General features: G+C 37.1%; 1 protein-coding gene across 4 annotated transcripts in view; it reads left to right on the top strand.

The window, feature by feature from the left end:
• ARHGAP29 (Rho GTPase activating protein 29) overlaps positions 1-23,484 on the top strand; it is a 52,975-nt gene extending 29,491 nt beyond the window's left edge. The window contains exons 1-23 of one of the 4 annotated variants that reach the window (XM_014939472.1): positions 1,104-1,403; positions 3,432-3,528; positions 3,877-3,949; positions 7,805-7,865; positions 8,348-8,485; positions 8,761-8,825; positions 9,323-9,433; positions 9,564-9,644; positions 9,945-10,133; positions 10,374-10,511; positions 11,848-12,038; positions 13,866-14,029; positions 14,574-14,702; positions 14,873-14,971; positions 16,465-16,628; positions 16,877-17,065; positions 17,208-17,345; positions 18,957-19,189; positions 19,935-20,241; positions 20,420-20,528; positions 20,891-21,010; positions 21,494-21,545; positions 21,638-23,484. In XM_014939472.1, the coding sequence (XP_014794958.1) occupies positions 3,893-3,949; positions 7,805-7,865; positions 8,348-8,485; positions 8,761-8,825; positions 9,323-9,433; positions 9,564-9,644; positions 9,945-10,133; positions 10,374-10,511; positions 11,848-12,038; positions 13,866-14,029; positions 14,574-14,702; positions 14,873-14,971; positions 16,465-16,628; positions 16,877-17,065; positions 17,208-17,345; positions 18,957-19,189; positions 19,935-20,241; positions 20,420-20,528; positions 20,891-21,010; positions 21,494-21,545; positions 21,638-22,487 (3,585 nt within the window). In that variant the 5' untranslated portion in view covers positions 1,104-1,403; positions 3,432-3,528; positions 3,877-3,892 and the 3' untranslated portion in view covers positions 22,488-23,484. Of the gene's footprint in view, positions 1-1,103; positions 1,404-3,431; positions 3,529-3,876; positions 3,950-7,804; positions 7,866-8,347; positions 8,486-8,760; positions 8,826-9,322; positions 9,434-9,563; positions 9,645-9,944; positions 10,134-10,373; positions 10,512-11,847; positions 12,039-13,865; positions 14,030-14,573; positions 14,703-14,872; positions 14,972-16,464; positions 16,629-16,876; positions 17,066-17,207; positions 17,346-18,956; positions 19,190-19,934; positions 20,242-20,419; positions 20,529-20,890; positions 21,011-21,493; positions 21,546-21,637 lie in introns of those variants that run through there. The other 3 variants (XM_014939470.1, XM_014939469.1, XM_014939471.1) reach the window with 3 other exon arrangements.
• Positions 23,485-23,744: the final 260 nt, after the last annotated feature.

Here is a 23,744-nt window from a genome sequence, read left to right as displayed (position 1 = left end):
TGTTTTTGAAATAGTTCTTGAAAACATTGGGAGTTCAAGGACAGAAAATTGGTTGCAAAGGTATTCGGTTCCAAAAAGTCAGCCAGTTGCTTACTGCTTAGAAGTCAGCTAGTAAAGTATGGACTGAAGATGTATTCCTGGGAAACAGGTAGTGGTGTTACCATATCTGTCTATTAGGTATGAGAAAATTGACCTACAAAGAGTAAATTCTCCAAGGTGGTGGAGTTTAGACTTGTCCAGGCTCTGCAGAGAGCTGGCAAGGTAGCTTCACCACTGTCCTGTACGTGTCTATGGGGAGGGGGAAGGAGGAAGCAAGCAAACTCCTCTGGACTCCCATGTGGCTGTGTCCCCTGGGTTTCCTGGGCTGGACTGTCTTGACTTGACTTTAAAGGGGACAAGAAAGCATTGCAGAAGCTTGTGCTGTGGTCTCCGTGAGCTGTCTAAGCATCACCTTTTAAAGGCCCTGGTTGGCACTTTGGTTTTGACAGCTGACAGCCCCTTTGTTATAGTTTCAGAAGCCTTGCTCAAATGTCCTCAGGCACTGGTTGATGGTTGGACTCGATGATCCCAAGGGTCTTTTCCAACCTAAATGATTCTATGATTCAGCTTCTGGGAGTCCGGCTTCCAAAACTTCCGTGGCTGTTGCTGGTTCCCTAGCCTGTTCTAGGCTTGATTCAGAAAGTTTTTGCTGGCATGAACCAAGAGTTGAAACTTTGCAGTGTCTTGCAGTGTTTACGTGGGGTTGCCAAACCCACCTTAGTTTGAAGACAGCTTTGCAAATATAGATCCACTTCAATGCAAGCTAGGCTTGCATTTCAGGTACTCGATTCTGGATTTTAATGTATTGCTGTCATGGGTTTTTTTTTCAGTTCATTATGTGCCATCTGAAGTCATACTTAAAAGCCTTGTTAAGTTGTATACTTGCTTTGAAATCTGTAGAACTATAGATAGATAGCTGTCATTTCCAGACATGGAAAGATTACTATAGTTCATTGTTGTCAGTAGCTATTGTGTGCAGTCAGGATGTCCTGGGGAAAGAGCGTGCATGGTTTAAAGTTGATGTTAAGTACATCAGCATTCCAGTGGTAGTAAGCTAGAAGAAAGCTGTCTGTATTCCTCTGCGTTAATAAGAGTTGGGACTAACCTTTTTTTTTGGAAAAGTGGTAATTCTGAAAAATTTGCGATTGGTTATTCCATTTGTGATGGATCCTGAAAAGAAAGAATTTCTTTGGTATGTAAAATGTAAAGCTTAACAAAAGTCTTCCTGGAACAGGAAGGCAGAGTGAAACAGACGGCATTTCTTTACGGAGAGGCTATCTTTATTAATGTCTCATTAGTGAAGTGAAAGAAGTGCTCTTTTCTCTGAAGACGCTGCAGCTAATGGATATACGAATGTTTAAGTGGTAAGTGCTTTGAATGTATAGAAAGTTCTTGTTGGTTCCTTTTAATTTTGAAACAGTTAGCGTTTCATGCTGGCACTCAAATGATTTTTCCAGTCATTAGTGGCTGGTAATCAATAGATCTCATAGTAACTGTTGTTGCTTAATGATTTGGAATGCAAAATTGAGATCCAGAAGCAGTGTTATCTCTGGAAAGCTGATGTTTCCAACTAAACTGAATCTAAAAAAAAAAAAATCCACTGGTATTTATAAAGTTGTTAAAAAAAAAAAAAATCATCTGTGGACCTTTATGGAGTCTCATTTCAAACAAAGGTGCCAGAGGCATTAATTTCTTCTAAGTAATTAAGAAGCATAGAAGAATGAAGAGGTAGGAGAAGCCTTAATTTAGCAGTGAACTGTGGCAACAGAGACTGTTAATATTTTTGTAATATGTGGCATTCTTATTTTTGCTGCAGGCTTATTACAACACATTCTTCCAGATCTGCAAGTAATTGTGAAAATAGCCCATGAGAGGGATACTTATTTTTTCCATAATAGCTTTCTGTAGAAATAGTTGTTATAAAAATGTTGTTCAGGCCTGTTAGCATGCTGTGTAAAAAGGAATGGATTCAAGTGTGTTAATTTACTGGTTAAAAACTTTTCCTTTCACAAAGGAAGTCTAATGGGGGAGCAGATTACTGTACTTTCTTTGTTTGTTACCCATTAGTGTTTAGGCACCTGGCAGGAAGTTTGAATACTTCTTAAGATTAAAGTCTGTTACTTTAATTTGCTAAGAAAACATGTATAGAATGGGCAACATTTTAACATAATTTCATTTTTGCTACTTCTGGAAGTCATTGCGATCCATTATTTCCTTATTTGTACTTGAAATGTAAGGAGGATACATAAATTAACATTATCACAGTTCTCACAGAGTGATGAATAGGGATTAGTAAATCAAACAGGGGAGCATAAGTGTAACTTGGGCATCTAGTTAATTAAGACTATAGCCTTGTTTTAAAAAAAACCCCAAAACTTTATGAAAATAAATACTAATGTGAAAATGTCACTTCTTGCAAAGTAAAATTGGGAGAACTTCCATCGAAGGCTCAACTTCAGCTCAAAGGAGTGTACGTGACCTCTGTACAAAAATTTCCCTGTCACCAGTGATTAAGGAGTTAAGTTGGAAACGGACAAAAAAGATTGTACTTTTTGTCTTCTCCTTTCTCCCTCCTTCCCCTTCTCCAGTAGTTGTTAACAGAAATTCTGGCTGGATCGTTCTTCTTTTCTCATTATTACAGTTTGTCGTGGAAGCATGTTAAAGGCTCAGTGTTGAGTGGCTAAATACTTGTCTTGATCACCAGGTTAAACCATCTAGTTTGTTCAGGAACACTCCCTTTGCTATTTCAGAACAGCAATAACTATGCTGAGTTTCTTCCCCGCTTCTAACAGGCAAAACTGAGGGGCTTTTGCCAGACTGTGCAGCTAATAATTAAAGGGTTTTGCAATGGACACTACCTTTTGATAGTTTTGTCTGTACTCAAGCCAGAAGTCCCTGTTGGGGGTACATACACAGGACTGCATATGGGACAGGGGGTTGCACCCTGATAAACTACTGCCTGAGTTGTGACTTCTGAAATTTCTACCCAGAAAAGAAACCGTTTATTTAAATACTTAATAGCATTTGTGAGCTACTTTGTGGTGTTGCTGCTGCTGTGTGATTTGACTCTTGCTGGTAAATGACCTTCTTCCCCTCACTTTACCGTCGTGTTCCCACACAAAGCTGCTGCTTAAGTGGGAAAATATAGGAAGTGAAAGAATAATCTGATTTCATTGTGGGAAGCATCTGGGTTGTGTTAATTTCTTTCCTTTAGTGTTTACTTTCTTACTACTCTTTTTTTTAAAACTGTTTTTTTGATTGTTCAGAAAAGTATATAATGTTGCGTGTTCTGTGGGAGACTTTGTGTATGAAATTTGTCTTTAGGCCTAGTAAACTTGCTTGATTGACCCCATCTCTCACACTTTGGTTTTAATTTTTTTTTTTTTCCTAAGCGGTGAACTTCAAAGAAGTTAGCGAAGAAAACAAGAGAGAACTCTTCAGTGAAATATTTTCTTCCATTGAAACATTGGCATTCACCTTTGGAAACGTGTAAGTTGGAATTTAGGACTTTTTAAAGAGCTCAGTGAAGCTGAATCAAATTAAGACTAAACAACAGCAACAAAAACTTTAGATTTCTTTTGGACAAATATTATCTGATAAACTAATTTAAATTAACTACATCAAAAACAGTTTTACGGCTTTGGTTGTTTTGTGTTGTTTTTTTTTTTTTTTTAACAAGGGAAACAGTGATGGCATAGAAATTGCAGAGATTATAAGACCACTAAAAATTGTTTGCGGAACTTTTAGAAACACTATCTGAATTTTTGTTCTCAGTGATATGGAATTGCTTGGTGAGGTAAAGTAATGAAGTAACACAATTCTTTGTTTTTCTGGCAGTGTTTCAGACTTCCTTATGGGAGATGTAGACAATGGCTCGTCATTGGGACTTCCTGTATCTCGGAGAAGTCGGGTAGGCTAAACACGTTCTCTTCCAGTGTGGAATAATATCTTTTAAAGGAGACTTTCATTTCCACTGAAACACTGTGCATCATGAGGCTGGAACACTCGGAGTCTTCAGTGTTAAAAAAAATTTTAAACCCATGAAAAAAAATGCATTCAAGGTGTCAGATACTTGAATGTATTCTCAGTTCTAAATGCCAGTGATGGCTCAAAAGGGCTAGTGCTCAAATATGTAAATGATAACCTCCTGTAATTGTATTTGAGATTTTTAAATTGGTTAAATGAAAAGAACTAAATACTTAAAAGTAAGAAATCTAAATGTTTTGCATGTTGGAGTAGTTAGAATAGACCTGTAAGACCTAGAAGCTAAAGGTTTAATGAATTCTTTTTGGTTTTTAAAGACTAATTCATTACAAAATAACCTTTTCTTCTTCCAGAGCCCAGTTTATGCTGTAGCTGTTTCAACAAAAATTCACAAAGAGAACTGAAATAGCACTGTGAACTTATAGGTAGTCAAAGAAAAACATTAGCGCTTTAAACTCCCCTTTAAACACTTTGAAGGTGAGATTAAAAAATGCTCAGTACCAAATTCTGTTCTGAATTTTTGTGTATCTAGAAACAAACTTTCGGATACATCAAGTCAAATTAAAAGTTACAAGCAAGGAAAATGAGTTGATAATTGGTGTGTATGACAGGCTAAGATGTAGCAAGATTAAAAAATTTAGATTGTGAAGTTTTTTAAAGGCTTCGTTGAAACATACTTGAGGCTTAGCATTCCTTTACACAGGCTTAGTCATAGCAATGCTGTGCAGCTACAGCTGAGTAGTCATCTTTTTTAATTTTCACTAAGTTTTTATAACACACATGTGAGAAAGATGGATGATCACAGAAGTCCTACTTCTGTAGCTGCTACAAAGCTCAACTTTGCAAACAAAATGGAGGGGAGGGAAGCTACTTGGAAAACTGGTTCTAGCAGACATAGAATCAGGGGATTAGGTTACTGATAGAAAGTATGAAATAAAATAGCACAGAAGCCAGCATCTCATGTAATTTAAATGAGATGATTTGAACAAGTACTATTTCAGCTAATGGCCAGCAGAAGGAATGTGCTGAATTTGCCAACATTTTGATCTTGAAATGGTTTTGCAATGTAAAAATGTATTCCTGTGGAACGAGATGGTCCCATATATTGTAATATGAAGTAAATGCTAAAAGATCACTCCTCTGAACACGGGGGTGGGGAAAGACCAAGGGGAAATTTGAATATAGCGAAATGAAGAAGGAATTCTATTCTAGACGCTCCAGAAGTCACCAGTTTATATTTAAAAGCCCTTTTTTGCAGTGTCATTTGCTTTTCTTAATGCGGAAGGGAGCAATTATAAATTTTGGAGCAGGTAGGATAATATGGTTCAATTTCTTGGAAATCTGTCTTAATTATAAGTACATCTTCATTCAGACAAGTACGTTTAACAAACGAAGCATTTCACTTTGATTTGCAATTCAGAGAGCAGTTTGGGGGCCAATTTGGAGTTGAGTGTTAGGAGGAGCTAAATGCAAAATATTTTAGTAGTTGTGTTAACTTTTCATTCCTGTAGATGGGTACATTCGGTAGTTGAACATAGCAGCTCGCTGTGTCTTAAAAAGATTAGATCATAATGTTTTGGTAGAATTTAACATGTAAATGCTTTAAGGTTAATTAAGGAGAGAGATTTTAATTGCCTGTTCAGTTAGGGACCTCCCTAACTAAGCTATTGAGGATTGCTCTAAGGTGGTGGTGGTGGGGGCTGATCTTGCTTTTCCTGACTGCAGGGGAGTCTACATTCTTTAGTTCAGGCATTCCACTTGGAAGCTTAATTTAAATGATATGTATACCCCCTCTTAGCAAATGTAATTTTTCTTGTTTTAGCCCTTGTAGTACAACCAGAAGTACAAGGTAGAAGCAAAGATATTTCTTAATTAAAAACAGAAGAGCTTTAGAATACTTTGGAAGAGACGAGGCAGGCATGTCTGACCTTTCATTACTCAACAAGCTATTTGAATGTTACTCAGTGCTATGTAGATCTGAGAGAATAATAAACAAGAAGGGTAAAATTTTCAAAATGCGTGTAGAGATTTGCTGCTGTCAAAGAAAGAGTTCTAGGGTAGTGGGGAGAAAAAACAGAGGAGGCTGGTTAAAGTTGGGAAGTTACATCTATCTAGAAGTCAAGCTTTTTTCTCAGCTAGCTTCACTGGGATGAGTCATTGATGCCTGAGGGGGCAAGCTGTACAGGTCAAGTTCTGATAATAAGTTGTAGGACATAAGTAAAAGTCCATGGGCTTTTAAAATGTGGTATTACATGTTTGCAGTGGGGTGAATGTGGATGGATGAATGAATGAGCATTGATTAGCCTCCCTAACTAGACTGTGCCTACATTACTGGAAAGGAGTGAACAGTTCTCAGGACTGAGAATGATTTAGGTCTTATAGAATGGGAGATAATTTTTAGGACAAGAATTTGAAAGTGCCTCCTAAGTTAATATAAAGGATGAGGGGTTTTTCTTGTCTTATTTGGTTTTTCCCAATTGTATGCCACTTTAAAATGTACTCTAAGACAGTAATGCTTTATACCCAAATCAGAACTTGCTTTCTGTGCAAACAAATATTCAGACTTTTTTTTTTTTACTGTTTGGTTGATAGGCAGCTTCAGATTGATTTCCCGCCTGCTCTGAAAAAGCCCTTCCATCTTACTGAAACTCAATTCGTACTAGTATTCCACTTTCTAAGGAATGGAGCTGTTATTTAGACTGTAGTTTGATTCTGTTCGTGTAATTGATCAATTGATCAAAACATTGCATGTTTTGATATATGAAAAGCTGCTTTTCCTGTGAAGTAAACAATGATTGATGAAGGATTTTTGTGTGATTTATGATGAGTTTCCATTTACATCCCCCCAAAAACAAACAAAAAGAACTATTTGCATCATTGTTGCTGTGATCCATTTTAGCTTAGTGTCTGAAAATAAAAGCACCAAAGTCTAAGATGGAAACAGGCTGTTCTTGTAAAGCTTACTTTGCAGCTATTTCTCAGCCTTTGTCTTCTGCCTGCTCCTGCTTCGGAGTTTTCAAGAGTAGTTTATTCATTTAAAATGATGTAGGGTTGTGTTATTTTTCGGTTTGGTTTTTTTTTAAAGGAGTGCTAGTTACTAGGTAAACTTGTTACTCATTTAGGTTTGTTCAGTGACCTGGATTGCAGTGCAGTCCTACAAATAATTCAATTTGCACAATTAAAGAGGTAGCAAAATGTAGCATGAGGACAAAGGTAGGGATAAAATCTTGTGCTAAATTCCTTTTATTATTGGATTAAATTCTGTCAGGTTGTACTGATTGTCAGGGCTTTGTTAGCAGTTGTTACTAGTCAGCTGTTGTGCCTACAGTACACACATGCAAGTAATTTAGGAGAATTCATAGCTTTATTCCCTTAAGGAAGAAATACAGGATTCTAATGGCTTGTAGAATGGTGTCTGTTATATGTATATGATATTAGGTCTGTATGAAATGATTCTTAAAAGATAGGTAGGGATCTAAGAAAAGCTGGAGGTCACTTAAATATCAACCTAATTTGTTAACAATTAACTCTTTCATCACAGCCTTTCAAGATTGTTGATTTAAAGGTATATGATGATTCCTTGCTATTCATTATGTCTCAGTAAATGGCTATGGAAGCTTAGAAGGTATTGTGCCTTAGATGACAGGGAGTTACAGCACAGTTCTATTGCTTTATCAGGGAAAAAAAGAAAGGGGCAGGTGATACCAATTACTTTGATAGCCTGTCAGTTCCAGTGACAGTTTTTCTTTGCTAACTTATTATTTTTTTTTTTATACACTAGTCTTTTGAGAATCTTTCTGTGGAGTCTGGGGGTTCACTGCATGAAAGGGATGATATTCCAGGTATGTCATTAATTGAATATTAATAAACAACATTCTGGATCTGTGTTTTCATCTTCTAGTATGTTATACGTAAATTCCTTGGTCACTTTCTTACACCTATGCTGCCATTAAAACTTCACTGTTAAAGAAAAAGTGTTATTGCAGAGGTTTTATGCTTTTTTGAATAACCAACCTGGGTTGCTTTTTGGGGGAAAAAAGAGCCAAGCCCTGAAGCGCTTCTGTATGTCATTATATGATTGGTGTTTTGTTGGGTTACTTTCTTTAAGAAAGTTATGCTGACCATATGACTACTCCAGGTAAAATACTATGACCCTTTAATTTGTTCTAAAACCTCTGTCAGTCCTGTTTAGAGTCAAGTAGCATTAAAGAGCAACTCAAGATCAGAGCTGCTTAAGCATTCACAGTTGGCTAATACTGGCTTTGCTCTCAGTGTGTGGTCATGTCTAAAATTCACTTCTTTGTGTTCGATCCTTTATTTTCAGGACACCTTCGAGCAGAGGAGGTTGATACCATGCTCCTAAGAAACGACAGCGGAATTGAATCAGCTCTGTCCTATGCTAAAGCGTGGTCAAAATACACTAAGGATGTAGTCGCATGGGTAGAAAAAAAGCTTAGCTTGGGTGAGTGGCTCTTTCTGGCATTTAATCAGCTTTGTCATGATGAAATTAAATCTGTTGTTAGGCCTCTGTGCTACAGACTGTCAATAATGTGATTTCTAAATTAGTAGCTGTTCCACTGAAGTGGACAGAACTATTGTGCATTTCCTATAATTAAAGGCCTGTAACAATGTGAAGGTGGTTCCCCCTGTAGCCTATCTGTTAGACGAAGAATGTAAAAAGCATTTAGCATGTGTAATAACTGCTAGTGTAAACAATAACTGAATTTTTTTTAACAGAAGTGGAGTGTGCTAAAAACTTAGCAAAAATGGCGGAAACGGCTAAAGCTGTTATTGGACACCAGGTGAGTGCATCTTAGGGGCTTTATTTTAAAGTTTTAAATATGTATTGGATGCCTTGCCCAAAAGTGAAACTTTGGGGGTGTAGAGGAATGTATTTTTAAGTTGATAAAGAGTTGATTTATACTGTAAATCACTGGTTAAAAAATCTGCTGCATTTTTTGTCTTCCCATCTGCTGTGGAAATTTAGACAGATAAGTTTATTTTTATTGAAAATGCTGCATAGCCTTATAGTTTTCACAGTGTGCTTTTTTTCTGTCTAATATCTTGTATGCTTTGTGATCTGGATTTGTAGGCTTCTCTTTCAGAGTGTTTTTCTAGTAAAATGAAACATAGATGAGAAATTAGTCACTTTCTACATTCATACCTAACTCTGACTGCCACATGCATATAAATACCTTACTAAATTTAATTGAAAATATAGTTCAGTTATACAGACTTAGAATGTCAGCATACCTCTACCTTACCTAGAACATTAACGTTTTATTGTGTGTAATTTTAGGATTTTATGCCATTCCAATCAATATTCATTAATGCTTTTCAAAGTGATATTGACAACAATCTACTTTGGCAACAGACAGCTGCTGCTCTCCAGTCTAACAAATTTGTGCAGGTAAGCTTAAAGCAAAAGACCAAGATACTGGTTAGGTTTTTAAAAAGTTTTGTAACAGTACAGATTATTCAAAATAACAAACTTGTAGCCTATTAGCCTTTTATGTACTCTATTAATGTTTCCTATCCAGCCTCTTCTCGGAAGGAAAAATGAGTTGGATAGACAAAGGAAAGAGATCAAGGAGCTTTGGCAGCGAGAACAGAAAAAAATGGTTGGTATTTCTCTCACATCTAACAGTGTTCAATCTAAAATTCTTCAAAACAACAAAACTTTCATACTAGGCTGTTACGCACTTAAATTCACACGTAGAATCTCTAGGGCTTATTGGATATAGTATGTAACTCAATTTCATTACATACTTTTATTTGTAAGTGGTTATCTTTCTGTGATTGTATAGTTCAAACTGCAGTATACAGACCTGTGCGTAACAGCCTCTTTAAGTGTCACATTAAATAACTGGAAAATTAAAATCATTATGTCTTTTGCCCTTTTCTTTTGTCGCATTCTGCAGCAAGAGCTGGAAGCCGCTTTGAGAAAAGCGAAGTTGCTGTATACGCAGCGTCAGGATGAATATGAAAAGGCAAAATCCTGTACTGCTCGTGCAGAGGAGGAGCATCTTAGCTCAAGTGGAAGCTTTGTGAAAGATGTTAGCAAACAACTGGAAAAAAAACGAAGGCTGGAAGAAGAAGCCCTTCTAAAAGTAAGAGGTTTTGTTCCTTGCTTTTAAAAATCAGCCCACACTGGTTTTACTCATGCTTTTCCGATGGGAGTGTTTAAGCAAGTGTTCTGCTCGTAATTCCTAATTTCAATCATGCTATGCTCTTTTGGGCTTTGGCCTAAATGAGAATCTACACTTGTAAGCATCTTGTGTGGGTGTGTTTTTTACTTCTAGTATCGTGGCCTGTAGTCTGTCAATCCTTTACACTTGTGTTTTCTCTAGGCTGAAGAGGCCAATGAACACTATAAAGCAAGCATGGCAGAGGTTGAAGAAAAAAGAAATTATTTGGAAAGCTTGAAAAGCGATGCCTTAACACAGCTTCGGGAGCTTATTTACCAGTGTGATCTTACTCTTAAAGCTGTAAGCATACTTTTTAAAATACGTTTGGCACAGATATGTAAAGATTGGTAAGACTAAGAGAAAGCCTTGTTTATAGTGTTAACTGCTTAAAATAAAAAGTTTTTAAAGGACAGAGGTCAAGCCAATAGAAAAAGTACTGTAATGTACTTGTGGTGTTCTGTTTCTGTTAGGAGTTTAAAAAAGGAAAGAGGAAGGTGTTATACATACCTGGAATCTTTTTTGGTTTTTCATGATTTGTTGCCTTGCAAGATCCCTGACTACACAATTCTTGTAAAATCTCTCTAAGAATATTGGTGACAGTAGTGTTACTCTGTTTCTTAAGAACACAACTCCCATTCCAATTAGTTTCATTCATGCGTTAGCAAAGATGTTTGGCTGAAGCACAGAATGGACATTAACATGCTGCAGCATGGAGTCTGCTAATCTTGATGACAGTCTCAGTTACTACAGGATCCATTGCAACTAATTTAATGTATTAATTTAATGCATGTAAATAAGCAAAGGAGTGTCAAAACAGTATATCTACATTCACAGGCGTGGGCTGTTTTTTTAAAAAAAGCTTTTTTAAAAACTTTATGGATGCATTATGCCAATAGATATATACTTCTTTAAGATGAGACAAAATTTAATGCTGGGGTGAGGAAGGAAAATAAAAAAACAGACAAGCCACCCACACACAAAGCAACCCAAAAACCAACCCATAAGACTATTAGAAAGCTTAGACAAACTTATCAGTTCAAGTTTATTAAATTGCAAACTACTTAGCAACACCAAAGCTGAAGAAGCAGCCATGCAGTGTGCCCTTCCCTGGTCTCTGCTTTGTCATAAAATATTTCAGAAGCTTTATGCAACTTGGCAGAGAAAGTCTCCAGTTATTCTGTTCAGCTGGGACAAGGAGTTTTGTCCATTTCTTGTCTCAAGGTGATAAGGAGCTCATCTGGGTCTGGAACTCCAGGTACTTCATTATTGTGGTGATGACTAACATTCCCTCCAGAGAATGAAAATTGTCTTTTTGGTAGCAACAAGCCTTGCTGTTTATCTTGATAAACCCAAACCAGGAAGCCATTGGAATTGCCTTTGCTATGTGAAGGATTCAATAACCCAGCGAGAAAAGGGCTACTACTATCTGTACTACAGATGAAGTCTTTGCAATTGACTTTTGGGAATATTGCACAAAGTCCATCCCTACAAATGTTACTGTTTTCTAGAATTTTTCTAGTCTTAGTGTTTAAATAATTTTATTTTGGGATATTAATTTGGGTTGAGCAAATTACAAGTGAAATATCTAGTAAATGACCTAAAAATATTGAATTATTTTCTTTTTTTTTCCTAACAGGCAACAGTTAACCTGTTCCAGCTGCAGCACGCTCAGGTTGTATCTCTTCCAGTTCACTGCCAGTCCTTCTGTGAGCATGCCAAACTCTATGACCCTGGTCAGCAGTATTCAGAGTTTGTGAAAAGTTTGCCAAAGGAAGGTGTTCATATTGAATCGGGTTCCTTTGAAACCCAGAGCTCCCAGATTGATGGGTAAGTCCCAAACTACAGGTGGCATTTGCTTGGTTTAGAATTAAACGCCAGGCACACACGTTTAACAGTAAAATGACATTTTTTGAGGATAAAATGAATCCTGTTCTTTTGCCATGCTTTACCATTCTCTATTTCTTTGACTCATGTTTTGGTAGATTATATATAACGTTTACATTAAAATCTGATGTCAAGTTCTGAAACAGAATGTCATTTTGTGTAATAAGGCTTGCTAAAACATTGACAATTGTTGTGCAGAAATTGACTTGTTACTTTTTCAGCTTAACCAGTATCTACATTGAAAATGTAAATTTTTAACTCTGTAGTGTGATATGGCAGTATTTGATAATCAGTATTTGATGATCAGTTTAGAAAGTCTGAGGAAGTAGTTTTCCTCTTCTGCAGGCCTTGCTGCTACCGGAACTTCTTTCATATTGTTTACATTTGGCAACTTTTTTGGCAGGAAGTGTTGCTCGATCTCTGTCTCATGCTATGGAACTAAAAAAGGCTTAGAGTTCACATGTCCCTGTGTTGTTTTTTTTTCCAACCTGCATGAAATGGCAGTTTTTGCTGTTAATCTATTAAAGATGCAGCTAATGTGGAAGTAAAGACTACAAAACAGAAAGACAGCTCCTTGTGTCAGTATGCAAAATGCTTTTCCACCTTTTAACTGGTTATAAAATAGTCATCTTGGCACTAAAACACCAAAATATCCATTCCAATCTCTATGTTTCACAGTTCTACAGGAAAGTGTCGTCATCGTCTTTCAAAAGGAAACTAAATACAAAAAACCTAATGCTTGAGTCAGACTTCTACCAACAAAAGCCAGGAAATTCAAAGTTAAATCTGAGATTCTTAGTTCTTGTCTGTAAATTTCCTGCCTTTTAAGACTGATTGAGGCTGTACTCATAAACTTTGACTTAAGGGGATTTAACTGTGCAGCTCCCTGAGAAACTGATGAGCATGAAATTTCAAACTGTTCGTGTGCTCTCCGTGCTATTTACTGCTAAAGATTTACAGGAGTGTGGTTTTTCTCCTTTTTCTCCTGCCTTCTCCCCTTTTGTTTTCTTTGACATGGCCTTGTGATTCTTCATGTACTTGAAGTGATCATTTTTATTGTTTAGGTCTGCATTTATTTAAGAGACAGTAGCTTGGACAAATGCAAGTTTTAATGTTTTCAAGTCTTTATTTCCTTCAGCTGGAGGGGGTAGAACTGATTAAGGAATAGCTTCCTGACTGCTAAACTTGGCTAGCAGGCCATTTCGTCCACAGGGTGCTTCAGCATTTTTTCATTAACTACTGTTAGCAGTTTTCTACCTGTATCTTGAGAGCAGATTTTCACAATGGACTGTCTATAAGCTCTCTGGTAACTTCAACGTATTTTCTGTGCTTTTAAAAAAAGCACAAAATTTTAACATCTGTATGTTTATAGGTGAATGGTCCTGATGACTGAGCAGAGAATCTTTTGGACGAAAGCATAAAAGTAGGATGCAATATTCTCTGAATGATTCTGGTCTTTGGATGAACAGATTTGCTGTTTTTTCAAAGTCTGCCAAAATAACTGTCATAATACCTTGCAGAGATGTGGAAAAGCTGATATACAACAGGAGGGGGAAACATAGGGAAATTGCACATACTTAATTAAAAATAAATTGTCACTCTTCTCCTTATTTTTTTTTAATTTGGGCTTTAATAATTACATGTTAAATATGTATATTCATGAACAGCAATTAAATGAATAATTTTTCGTTCCCAGGGATAAAAAAACAACATTACTGTTCATTTAATACTGTTTTATTTACTCTTCAAATTATTTTCTTCTTTCTGAAGGGTTTTTAATAAGCAGTCAACCAGCAGTGTCCATACATCACATGGTAACTTATCTCAGTGTTCTGGAGATTTTCCTGCTCAGACCTTAGATGATGTGGGAAGCCCAATTTATCATTCACAGAAGACTGGAGAGAAGAGATCTTCCATCAGCACAGATATCCAAGGTAGATCTTTATTTTATCAGGAGTTCAGTTTCTAAAAAAAAAAAAAATGCCAGAAAAAACAGGTGCTTGATGTCTCGCTGTCAGAAATGTAGAGTTGAAGGGGTTAAAAAAAAAAAGTGTCTTTTACAGTCCGAAGCCTATAAAAGCAGTTATGTACTTGAGCATAAGGTCAAATGGAACCTGGCTGTATGTATGCTTTGTCAAGAAAGGTGAGATGCAATTCAAACAGCAAGTACTGTTGATCTTAGCACACTAAACTATTCCAATTCATTTTAGCAATTTAAAATCCATTGTTTTTGTAAATACTACCTTGATTTCCAGTCTTTTGCAAAAGCAGAAATGTCAAGTTTCTGAAATTGATTTTCTTATGTCCTGAAGCTTTTACAGGAATATATGCTGTGGTTTTTTTCACTATATTGCATGTTCATGTAACTTTTGCAATATTTTCCTATTTTGAATACAATCATAGCTAGTCATTAAACAAAAAGAAAAGAATGTAATTTGGTCCTTGAAATTTGGAATTTGTGGATTTTCTTTTCCAAAGCAGTGCGAGGGCCACCACCATTCAGATCATGGTCAGTTGGCAACCAGAGTGGAGGAATGTGCAGTGATTCTGAAAGTGCAGGGGGAAGCAGTGAGTCACGGTCCATGGATTCTCCATCTGCTAGCCCAGGTACAGCTACACTCACTGCTATACCAATTTGAAGTCTTTTTTTGGACTGTTTTACATTAATGATGCTGTCATTGGTAGCTTAGCAAGTGTTGGACAGAGCCTATAATGAAAATGAGCAGTTGGGTGGAACTGATACTTACAGCTTCCTGAAAATTTTTCTCATCTGCTAGGGGATTTTAAAAGACGACTTCCCCGAACACCTTCCACTGGTACTATGTCATCTGCAGATGATCTTGATGAAAGAGAGCCACCATCTCCTTCAGACTGTGGTAATGTTGTTTCCATACCTGAAGTCCCCTGTTGTAGAGCGTGGCTTTTCTTTTTAGTGTGCTTAAGAAAAGTACATTAACAGGGCTGTGATTACCAAGAGCACTGTTTTTCGATACAATATGCATTCGCTTGAGGTTGAGAGCTGAATAATAATGTTCAGGTTGTTTTAATGAAATGGTGCAGAATTGTCTTCACACATTTAGATTAACTGTACGGGGAGCCTTTGAACATTCCTAGTGTCTTCACTGTCCTGAGGTAAACATAAATGATCCACTAACCATTCCCTTCAGACATTTGTGTTTAAAATTAGCTGCATGGCACTGAGCTATTTAAGATTACTTAAAAACTTTGAAATGAAATGTACAGATACTGAGGGCTGGTAATTGGCAAATTGGGGAAAAATTAATCCAAATGTTTAGGGTAATAATTGAGATTATATCCTTTTCAACTTAGATAAGCAAGTTTGGTAATGTTTGTCCCAGATTTGACCAGACCACTTCTAATTTTCAAATGAATTTTGACTGTATAAAGACAATGTTGCCACAGGTACTGAAACCTGAATAACTGGATTATCAGAAATAGTTCTATGGGATGACTGCAGTACCTACAAACTAGTTTTAAATATTTGTGGCATTTGCTTAGTAAAGCCTCTAGGAAGTTCTTTGGTTAGTCGTTACTTTCTAAATGTATACTTTACCTTCTAGGAATGAGCCTGTGGTTAACAATACTAATACTGATCCAGATTTAACCATGGTAACATGCTAATGAATACAAAATTTCACTTGGAGTGGTATTGTTTAATCAATACTTGAGCTTTTAAGAACTATTCTGGGCAATAGCTGGATGTGTTAATTTTAAATTTTTACCTGTAAAACAGGATTTTGGTTCACAGATAGCATTTTAAGTAAACTGCTTGAAAAAAACAGTAGTCACAAAAAGCACTGGGTCCTTTTCTGTTTTAGAATCCTCTAGAAAATATTTTTATGTTATCAAAGGAGACTGAGAATCAGTGATTCTTTTTTTTGTTTTATAAGAGTTCTGCTGTGAGAGTGTGTTAATTCTTTCCTGCTACAAAGTATGCTTTTTAAAAGTATTTCAGAAACACTGCAGGCCAAACCATAATGTCATCTTTCATCCTCTAGCACGGGTTTTTGAAATACATAGAAGGAAATTTTCATGAAAATTGCTTAAACTGCAAGGCAGTTGGAGTGAAATGTCCTAATATTTTCACATGCCATTAATACAGGAGAAAACTGAAATACTTAAAAATGCATAACTGATTGTTTGATTCCACTTTTAAGTAAGATTATTTGATAGTTAATGTGTCCATTATGTAAACTGTAATGTCGTTTCACTTCCTTGTGATTGAAACATCTTTCTTTGTTCTGATAGTTGTGATTTACTCTAGAGCTCTGTATTCTGCAGTATGTTTCTAAAAAATCAGAATGAATCGTAGATACTAGAATGACTGAAACAGAAAAATTCTCTCCAGGTTTAAATGATCTGTCATCTGAAACTGCAAATTCTCCAGGACCTTTTAGAAATGCTAATATGTCCAAAGCAGCACAAACACACAAACTACGGAAGTTGAGAGCTCCATCTAAATGCAGAGAATGTGACAGCTTAGTGGTATTTCATGGAGCTGAATGTGAGGAGGTAAGTTGAAATAGTAGTTGAAACTGCTGCTTGGGATTTATGTGAAGTTGGGAGTTATGGAAACTTGCATTATTTTTCTGTGTTAAAAGTACAGACTTTGAGGCTCATAGAATCATCATGAACTCAAAGCAAAAGCACAGCAGACTAATAAATCTTTCCTTTTGCATACATACGGGGTGACAAACAGCAGAGATATTTCTTATGGTGTCACACTGCATTAAACCATGTGCTTTTTTCTTCCCCTGTAGTGTTCACTTGCATGCCATAAAAAGTGTTTAGAGACTTTAGCTATTCAATGTGGGCACAAAAAACTTCATGGAAGGCTTCACTTGTTTGGAGTGGAATTTGCCCAAGCTGCTAAAAATATTCCTGATGGCATTCCTTTCATTATCAAAAAGTGTACATCAGAAATTGAAAGCAGGGCGCTGAATGTCAAGGTATGCTCAAGTTTCTTTATATAACTTAAGTATGAACAATCTTAAAAATAATCTCTTAAGGTGTTAATGCTGTACTGTTGACATCATCTGTGTTCTACACTTGCCTTTCAAATTAAAATAGTTGTGTTGGTCTTAATTTCAGGGCATCTATCGTGTGAATGGAGCCAAATCAAGAGTTGAAAAGCTTTGTCAAGCTTTTGAAAATGGAAAGGATTTGGTTGAGCTCTCAGAACTCTATGCACATGATATCAGCAATGTTCTCAAGCTGTATCTCCGTCAGGTATGTACTTCAGAGGTCAGGTGGAAAACCATAATAGTGTAGTATATTCCTTCAGTACAAGAGGGAAAAAAAATTCCTTTTCAGTGGTCCTGCAGCTGAAGATTAAATGAGTGCCATGTGTATTTGCAGTTGGGTTTTTTAATTTTCACGTGGAGCCTGTGACAGGGGCAGGGAAAGCTGTGAGATCAGTGACTGCTGGTATTACAATCTGTATTCCACATGGTGTCATGTCTCTTTAAATATTAGTACTATACACAGAACAACTTTTTGTTTATCCACTTGTAATGAAGCTTTAATTTCTAAACCCTTTCCAGTTACTGAGTTTGCCTGTCTTATGTGAACTTTAAAACACTGCCATATTCTCACCTCTTCATGCAGACAGATGCTACCATAAATTTCATTAAACACTTACGTGTTCATTATGGAAGAATTATCCATATTTTTTCTTTCAAAATGGAGCTTTAAAGCTTCATGATTGAGTTTTCCAAAACAGTTTCAGTATGTATCTCAAAATGAGGCTGGGATATTGCCCAGTGAAATTACTGAGTCACTCTGAAAACTTGTTAGCCCTGAAAAGAATAATCCTTAGCTTCATGGTCCTGTCCTCTTCCTTACACTGGCTGTTGGAGATGAGCATTCCAATCCTATGATAGTCACCATTAAGTTAAGTGCTTTTGAAAAACTGCAAAGATGGACTCTGTCTACTTATTCAATTACAAGGGTAGCAGATTAAATACATCAATCTGGGGTACCAGTTTGAGGCACTGTGCTGTATTCTGAATAGGGCTCATAATTTAAAATAAGTCAAATAACATGTTTTCTTTTGGTTTTATTACTTCCTTTGTAGCTGAGCTGTTGGTGTGGTTTTTAGGTGAACCTCATTTTAAGTGCAGTAACAGTGCTAGAAACATGCTATTAAGACATTTTCAGACAGAATGCCGAGTTAAACCCTATCTGAGACTAATTATTAACTACTAGAATTTTATCTAGTCTTTCTACTTTTTGATTTTTATCTAAGCTGGGGCAGTGCAAATAGCCAGGTCAGGTTTGGGGGGGGGTGTTTGGTTTTTTGTTTGTTTGTTTTGGTTTGGTTTTGGTTTCTTTGGGGGTTTTTTGGTTTTTTGTATTAACATTCATTTTCATACTGAGAAGAATACTTAGGTGACAATTAGAAATGAATGTTATGTGGCCTAAAACCCAAATTTTAAAAAATGGAATATGGGCTAAACTTGATACCGCATGTAATATACTATCAAAGACTGGAAAAAAAAAATTAGTCTATTGTCATGGTATTTGTGCGTATGCAGTGTAAAGCCCTCCCTCATAGCAATCACTTCCTTGAAATCTGTACGTACTAATAAATGCTCAGTCTTGAAGCTATTGCAGGAAAGGGCTAGCAACAGATTTCCAGAGAAGGGTGTAGGGGCATGTGGTTTTGTTACCTAGGATTGGATTTAACAAACTGTGGTTTGAACTAACGAACAAGGATTAAATAATGTCATCATCTAAGAAAAAACGTTAGACCGGACAAAGTTGAAGAATAACAAGAAGGAAACAAGGAAGTTAAAACTCAGGCCTGAGTGTGTTTCTGAAATGTTCTTACTTCTTCAGCTTCCAGAGCCCTTGATTTTGTTTCGGCTTTACAATGAGTTCATTGGACTTGCAAAAGAAAGTCAGAATGTTAACGAGGAATTGGATGGTAAACAAGCTAGCCCCAAATCAAAGAAAAGACAGTCAATCTGTATTGAACTGAATAGGATCATCATTAAAATTAAAGATCTTCTGAAACAACTGCCTGTACCAAACTACAACACTCTTCAGTACCTTATTGGACACCTTCACAGGTAAGAAAAGACTTCAAATGCCAACTGATGTTGAAAAGTAAATTGCTACACGCTGTGTACTATGAGACTCTTGTACCCTTTTGATGATCACAGGGAATGTAATTCCAATGTAATGAATTCTCAGGTGAGCGAAGAATAGGAAATGGAAAGGAGGGAACAGGCTGAATTCTGTTCATTCTGTGCTAGCGTTGGGGTCAGTAAGTAGTAACTACTGGCTGCTGTAGGGACCTAGGTGTGATTTAGATCAGGATATGACCCAGGCAGCGCAGTGATTTGGTGGCTATTAACAGAAAATTGAAATTTTTATCTTATCTGTTAATAACAGTTGTCCAGTTACCATTCTTCAATCCTTGTGCTCCAAACACTGGATTGTATGATGATGTATGATGAGGATGTACCAAGCTGATGACTTCCAATAAAAATGGGAAATATTGGGCCACAGTTATATTATTATTTAGAATGAGAGGGATGTTCTTTTCCCCAACCCCAGAAATGCCAAACAGCCACAAATAACGTCAACCAAATACGACGTAAAAACACCCTGTGTGGAAAGCGGTTAGTCCAAGCAGCTGTTAAATGCAGTTTGCACTCAAGATTCTGCCTGCTACCAAACTCACCTTCAGGTTTTTATTGTCTTGTAACCTCCTTAGACATAAGGCAATATTTTAATATCCAAAATACTTCTGAAGTAGTAAAACCCTCTTAACTCTTGGGGTTTGGGGTTTTTTTTCCCCTCTTCATGCAGGGTTACAGAACATTCTGATGAAAATAAAATGTCGGCCAGCAACTTGGGCATAATATTTGGTCCAACTCTGATCAGGCCACGTCAAACAGATGCTACAGTTTCTTTGTCGTCACTTGTGGATTACCCTTATCAGGCCCGAGTAGTGGAGCTCCTCATAACATACTATGAAAAAATATTTGATGTTTCATTGAAACCACTTCTGAGCACATCTCAGTCTGAAGAAACTGCCATTGCAGTCAGAGTTGCATTAACAGCAGAAGAGAGGGAGCCAGAGCAGCAGAGGAAGTCGCTGGTTGTTGTAAAGGAAGTGAGTGACTTTTTCTTGTGCTGTTGCAATGCTATTTGTGCCATCTTAACTCGTGTGTCATGTGCAGCAGCATTCCAGAGCACATTTCTATTGAATTTTTGTGGGTTTGTTTGTTGTTTTTTTTCTGTTAATGAGAGTGTTAAGGAACTCTTGACTTCTTATTTACTTTTGTTAACAGGGTATGCTGATAGCTTCAAGTGAAAGCAGAGCTTCAGAAGCAGCTGCGTTGTTTTTGGAATCAAACAATAGCAAGAATACAAAAGAACGAGTAGATACATCTGCAACTGGTTAGTGGGCTTTTATTAAGGCTTGGGGTGGGTGAATAAGCAATCATGGATGCATTAGATTACAGTGCAGCTCTTCAGTTTAGACAACAGCAAGTGACTAAAACCTGCTTATCAGTGCTTGATACACTATTTATCTTTGTAAGAGGAAGAGAATATTAAATCTTTCTAAAGGTTTTCAAGAAACCTCTGTTTATGGAATTGGAGCTTAAAGTATTTGGTAAGAGAATACAACAGTGTTTTGGTTTCTCCCTTTTTAAAAAAAGACAGATAATTGTGCTGTGACTGTGGATTTCCAAAATCCATAATGCTGCTGCAAACCAACATCCAGCCATTAACATGTTTTGACTATTGTTTTTCCCCAGAACGTGTATCATTGCCACTCACTGGAACTAAAACAGAAGGCTCTGGAAAGAGTAATTCTCTTACAGAATCATCAGCTACGAGCATTTTGGATATCAATACTTCTGCCTCAAAAGAGCCAGGTTTGCTAACGTTAATTATCAATCTTCTGTAAGATTTATTTTTTTTCCTGTTTGCCTGTGCCACTACAGTGGTTTGTTTTAATGTAGGTGTGATTTCATCTACTTTATTTAGGAGGAGTTATACATGACCCCTTTTAATTATAACATTATAATGTTACCAGTTCAGTTGTGTCCTGTATATTAACAGGATGGGAAAGTATCAGCCAAAAAAAAAGCGCAGTGTCTCTTTGCCTGTTATCAACTTTGTGTCTTCCTTGGTTACATCTGTACAGTATGTTTCTTACTGCTATTGAAATGCTAACATTTGGTTGGAGTAGGATACTCCGAGTATGTATACAAGGCAAACCTAACAACTGTTACCCCATTAAAATACCAACTGTCAAGGGGTCATTAATAAAGTTCATATTCTGTTGGCCAAAGTCTTCCTGACTTCTCTTTATATTTGGTGCAAAGATCCAATCATATCTATTTCTGTGTTTCTAGATGATGCTGTGAGTCCAGCTTCAGAGAGAGGCAATGATTCGTTTGTTTGTCTTATATTTGGTGCAAAGATCCAATCATATCTATTTCTGTGTTTCTAGATGATGCTGTGAGTCCAGCTTCAGAGAGAGGCAATGATTCGGGTGAAGGTGAAGACAGCAGTAAAATTAACTTACTTCCTGCAAAACCTAACCGCCAGATTGCCAAAGTTCCATTGCGGGTTCCAAGGACAAAACCAGCTACTCGCCCTGTGAGCCTACCTGTAGACCGAATACTTCCTCCATGTGTTTTGAACGAAAGAAATTCACGAAATGCGGGAGCAGTAAGTCCAGAGAAGCTTGGTAAGAGCCCTACTATTGAAGAAGTTTCAGAGGTGAAGGCACTCCCTGCTGTTAATACCTGCTGCAGACTTCCTTGTTACGACACCCAAGCGCTGCGAAAAACTTGGGACAAGCAGTATAAACAGTATGATATCACAGCAAGGACAGCAATGATCGTGACTAATGTGCCCCAGGAGAACCGAGCACTTGAGAGTGGAACTGCAGGTGCCTTATCTTCATCATGCAGCGCTGGTAACAATTCAGCTAATGCTATTCTTCCTAGTAAGCCATATTCTGTTTCTGTCAGGTCAGGAAGGACAGCAACAGAAGGGAACGGTCCTGATGCCAATCCTCTTGCTGCCTTCAGGGCACCAAGAACATTGCAGCCACCCCCAGGGACGTTTTATAAACCACCCTCTAACAAATCAAAACAAAATGAAGAGGGTTCTTTTGCTAAAGCTTGTGCACCAGCCAGTGCTAGCTCTGTGCTTCATCAGGATAATACTGTGAAACTGGCTAGGAGCTCTGCACTTCCATCAGGTGATCCTGAACAAAACACAAATGAACAAAAATCTAGCTCAGAGGATATCCACCCCACAGAAATGAAGCCTACTTACCAGAGACTGAGACCAAAAAGGATCCAAGAACTGGAACACAGGGAAGCTCATTTTGTATAGGGCACAAATTCCTCTTGGACTGTATGTAATTTGTTGATGTTGCCAGTGGAGGCTTCCCTTGGCCCCTTTGTCCTTTGCCTTTCCTTAAGAATCCCACTTCTGTGCCATATTTGAGTTATTTTTATATATGCAGCATTTTAAAAATGGGGGGAGGGCTGGGGAACTGTGAAGGAAGTAAGTCAAACTTTTTGTAATTCAGTAGCTTTTCATAAAGATTTAATGCATTCCCAGTCTAGATACAGCTAATGGTTCATTGAATAAGACACTGAGCTTCATTTCATTGTATGAAATGGAGTACTTATTCATAGAGCAACAATTATTATATGTAGCAGTGTGAAAGGAGCCATTTTTCATAATAGATGTTATAATAAAAACGGGAGGTTTAATGTTCACTGTCTAAGCATAAACCAAAGCTTGTGCTTTGCTCTGTAAAAGCATTTGTTCAGTTTTCTAATCTGTGCAATTAAAGCTTTGCTCCTGAACAGACTTACGTACTGGCCAGTGTGGCCCATAGTTATGTATCATACATGTATATTTTAGGCAGACGTGGTTATCTGTTGCCAGTTTTCTATGTTGTCACTTTAAGGGGGTTTTTTTTGTACAGCAAGGATGCACTTACTGAGCTTTACTGTTCAGAAGCAGCAATCAATCCACAGCTGGTTTCTTGTATAGCTTAATGAGTGAGGCAAATGTGCACAGCCTGTTTGGTTTGGATGCCCTTCTGGAGAGACGATCAGTTGCAGTGGTGCTGTCTTTCCCAGGTGCATGGGAAGGCAGTGATTTGCTTGCTGTAGATCAGTTGACCTGGTGTAACTGAATCACTTGACCTGGTGTAACTGAAATGAAGAGCACTGTTTCCAAGTTTCAGTGAAAGAGCTGAAAATAACCAAAAATCTGCATTAGTAGGTGCATCTAATGGTTTTCACTTTGTATTAAATGGTTTTTATGTGTACACTGTTATATTTGCTTTAAAATATATTAACTTGTTAACATTTCAGTGACTCTATGGCTTTTATATCTGGATTTCTTCTAACTTATTAAAATACAGAGATTTGGCCTTTGCACTAGTATAGTACTCTGCTGCATCTGTCTTCTGGGGGCGGGGAGAGATACACTTTATTTAATGAGATTACAATTTGCTTGAACCTTTCTCACATATTATAGACTACAGTTATTTTAGCATGGTACGTTCTACTGATGAAAGAACCAAGAGGACTCTGGTAGGACGGGAAAAGCAAAGAATCACATTTCTGGTTT

Source organism: Calidris pugnax, unplaced genomic scaffold, assembly GCF_001431845.1.
Source record: "Calidris pugnax isolate Ruff unplaced genomic scaffold, ASM143184v1 scaffold18, whole genome shotgun sequence".
Taxonomy (NCBI): domain Eukaryota; kingdom Metazoa; phylum Chordata; class Aves; order Charadriiformes; family Scolopacidae; genus Calidris; species Calidris pugnax.
Note: the sequence above shows the minus strand (reverse complement) of the source record. Positions and strands in the feature narration are given on the sequence as shown.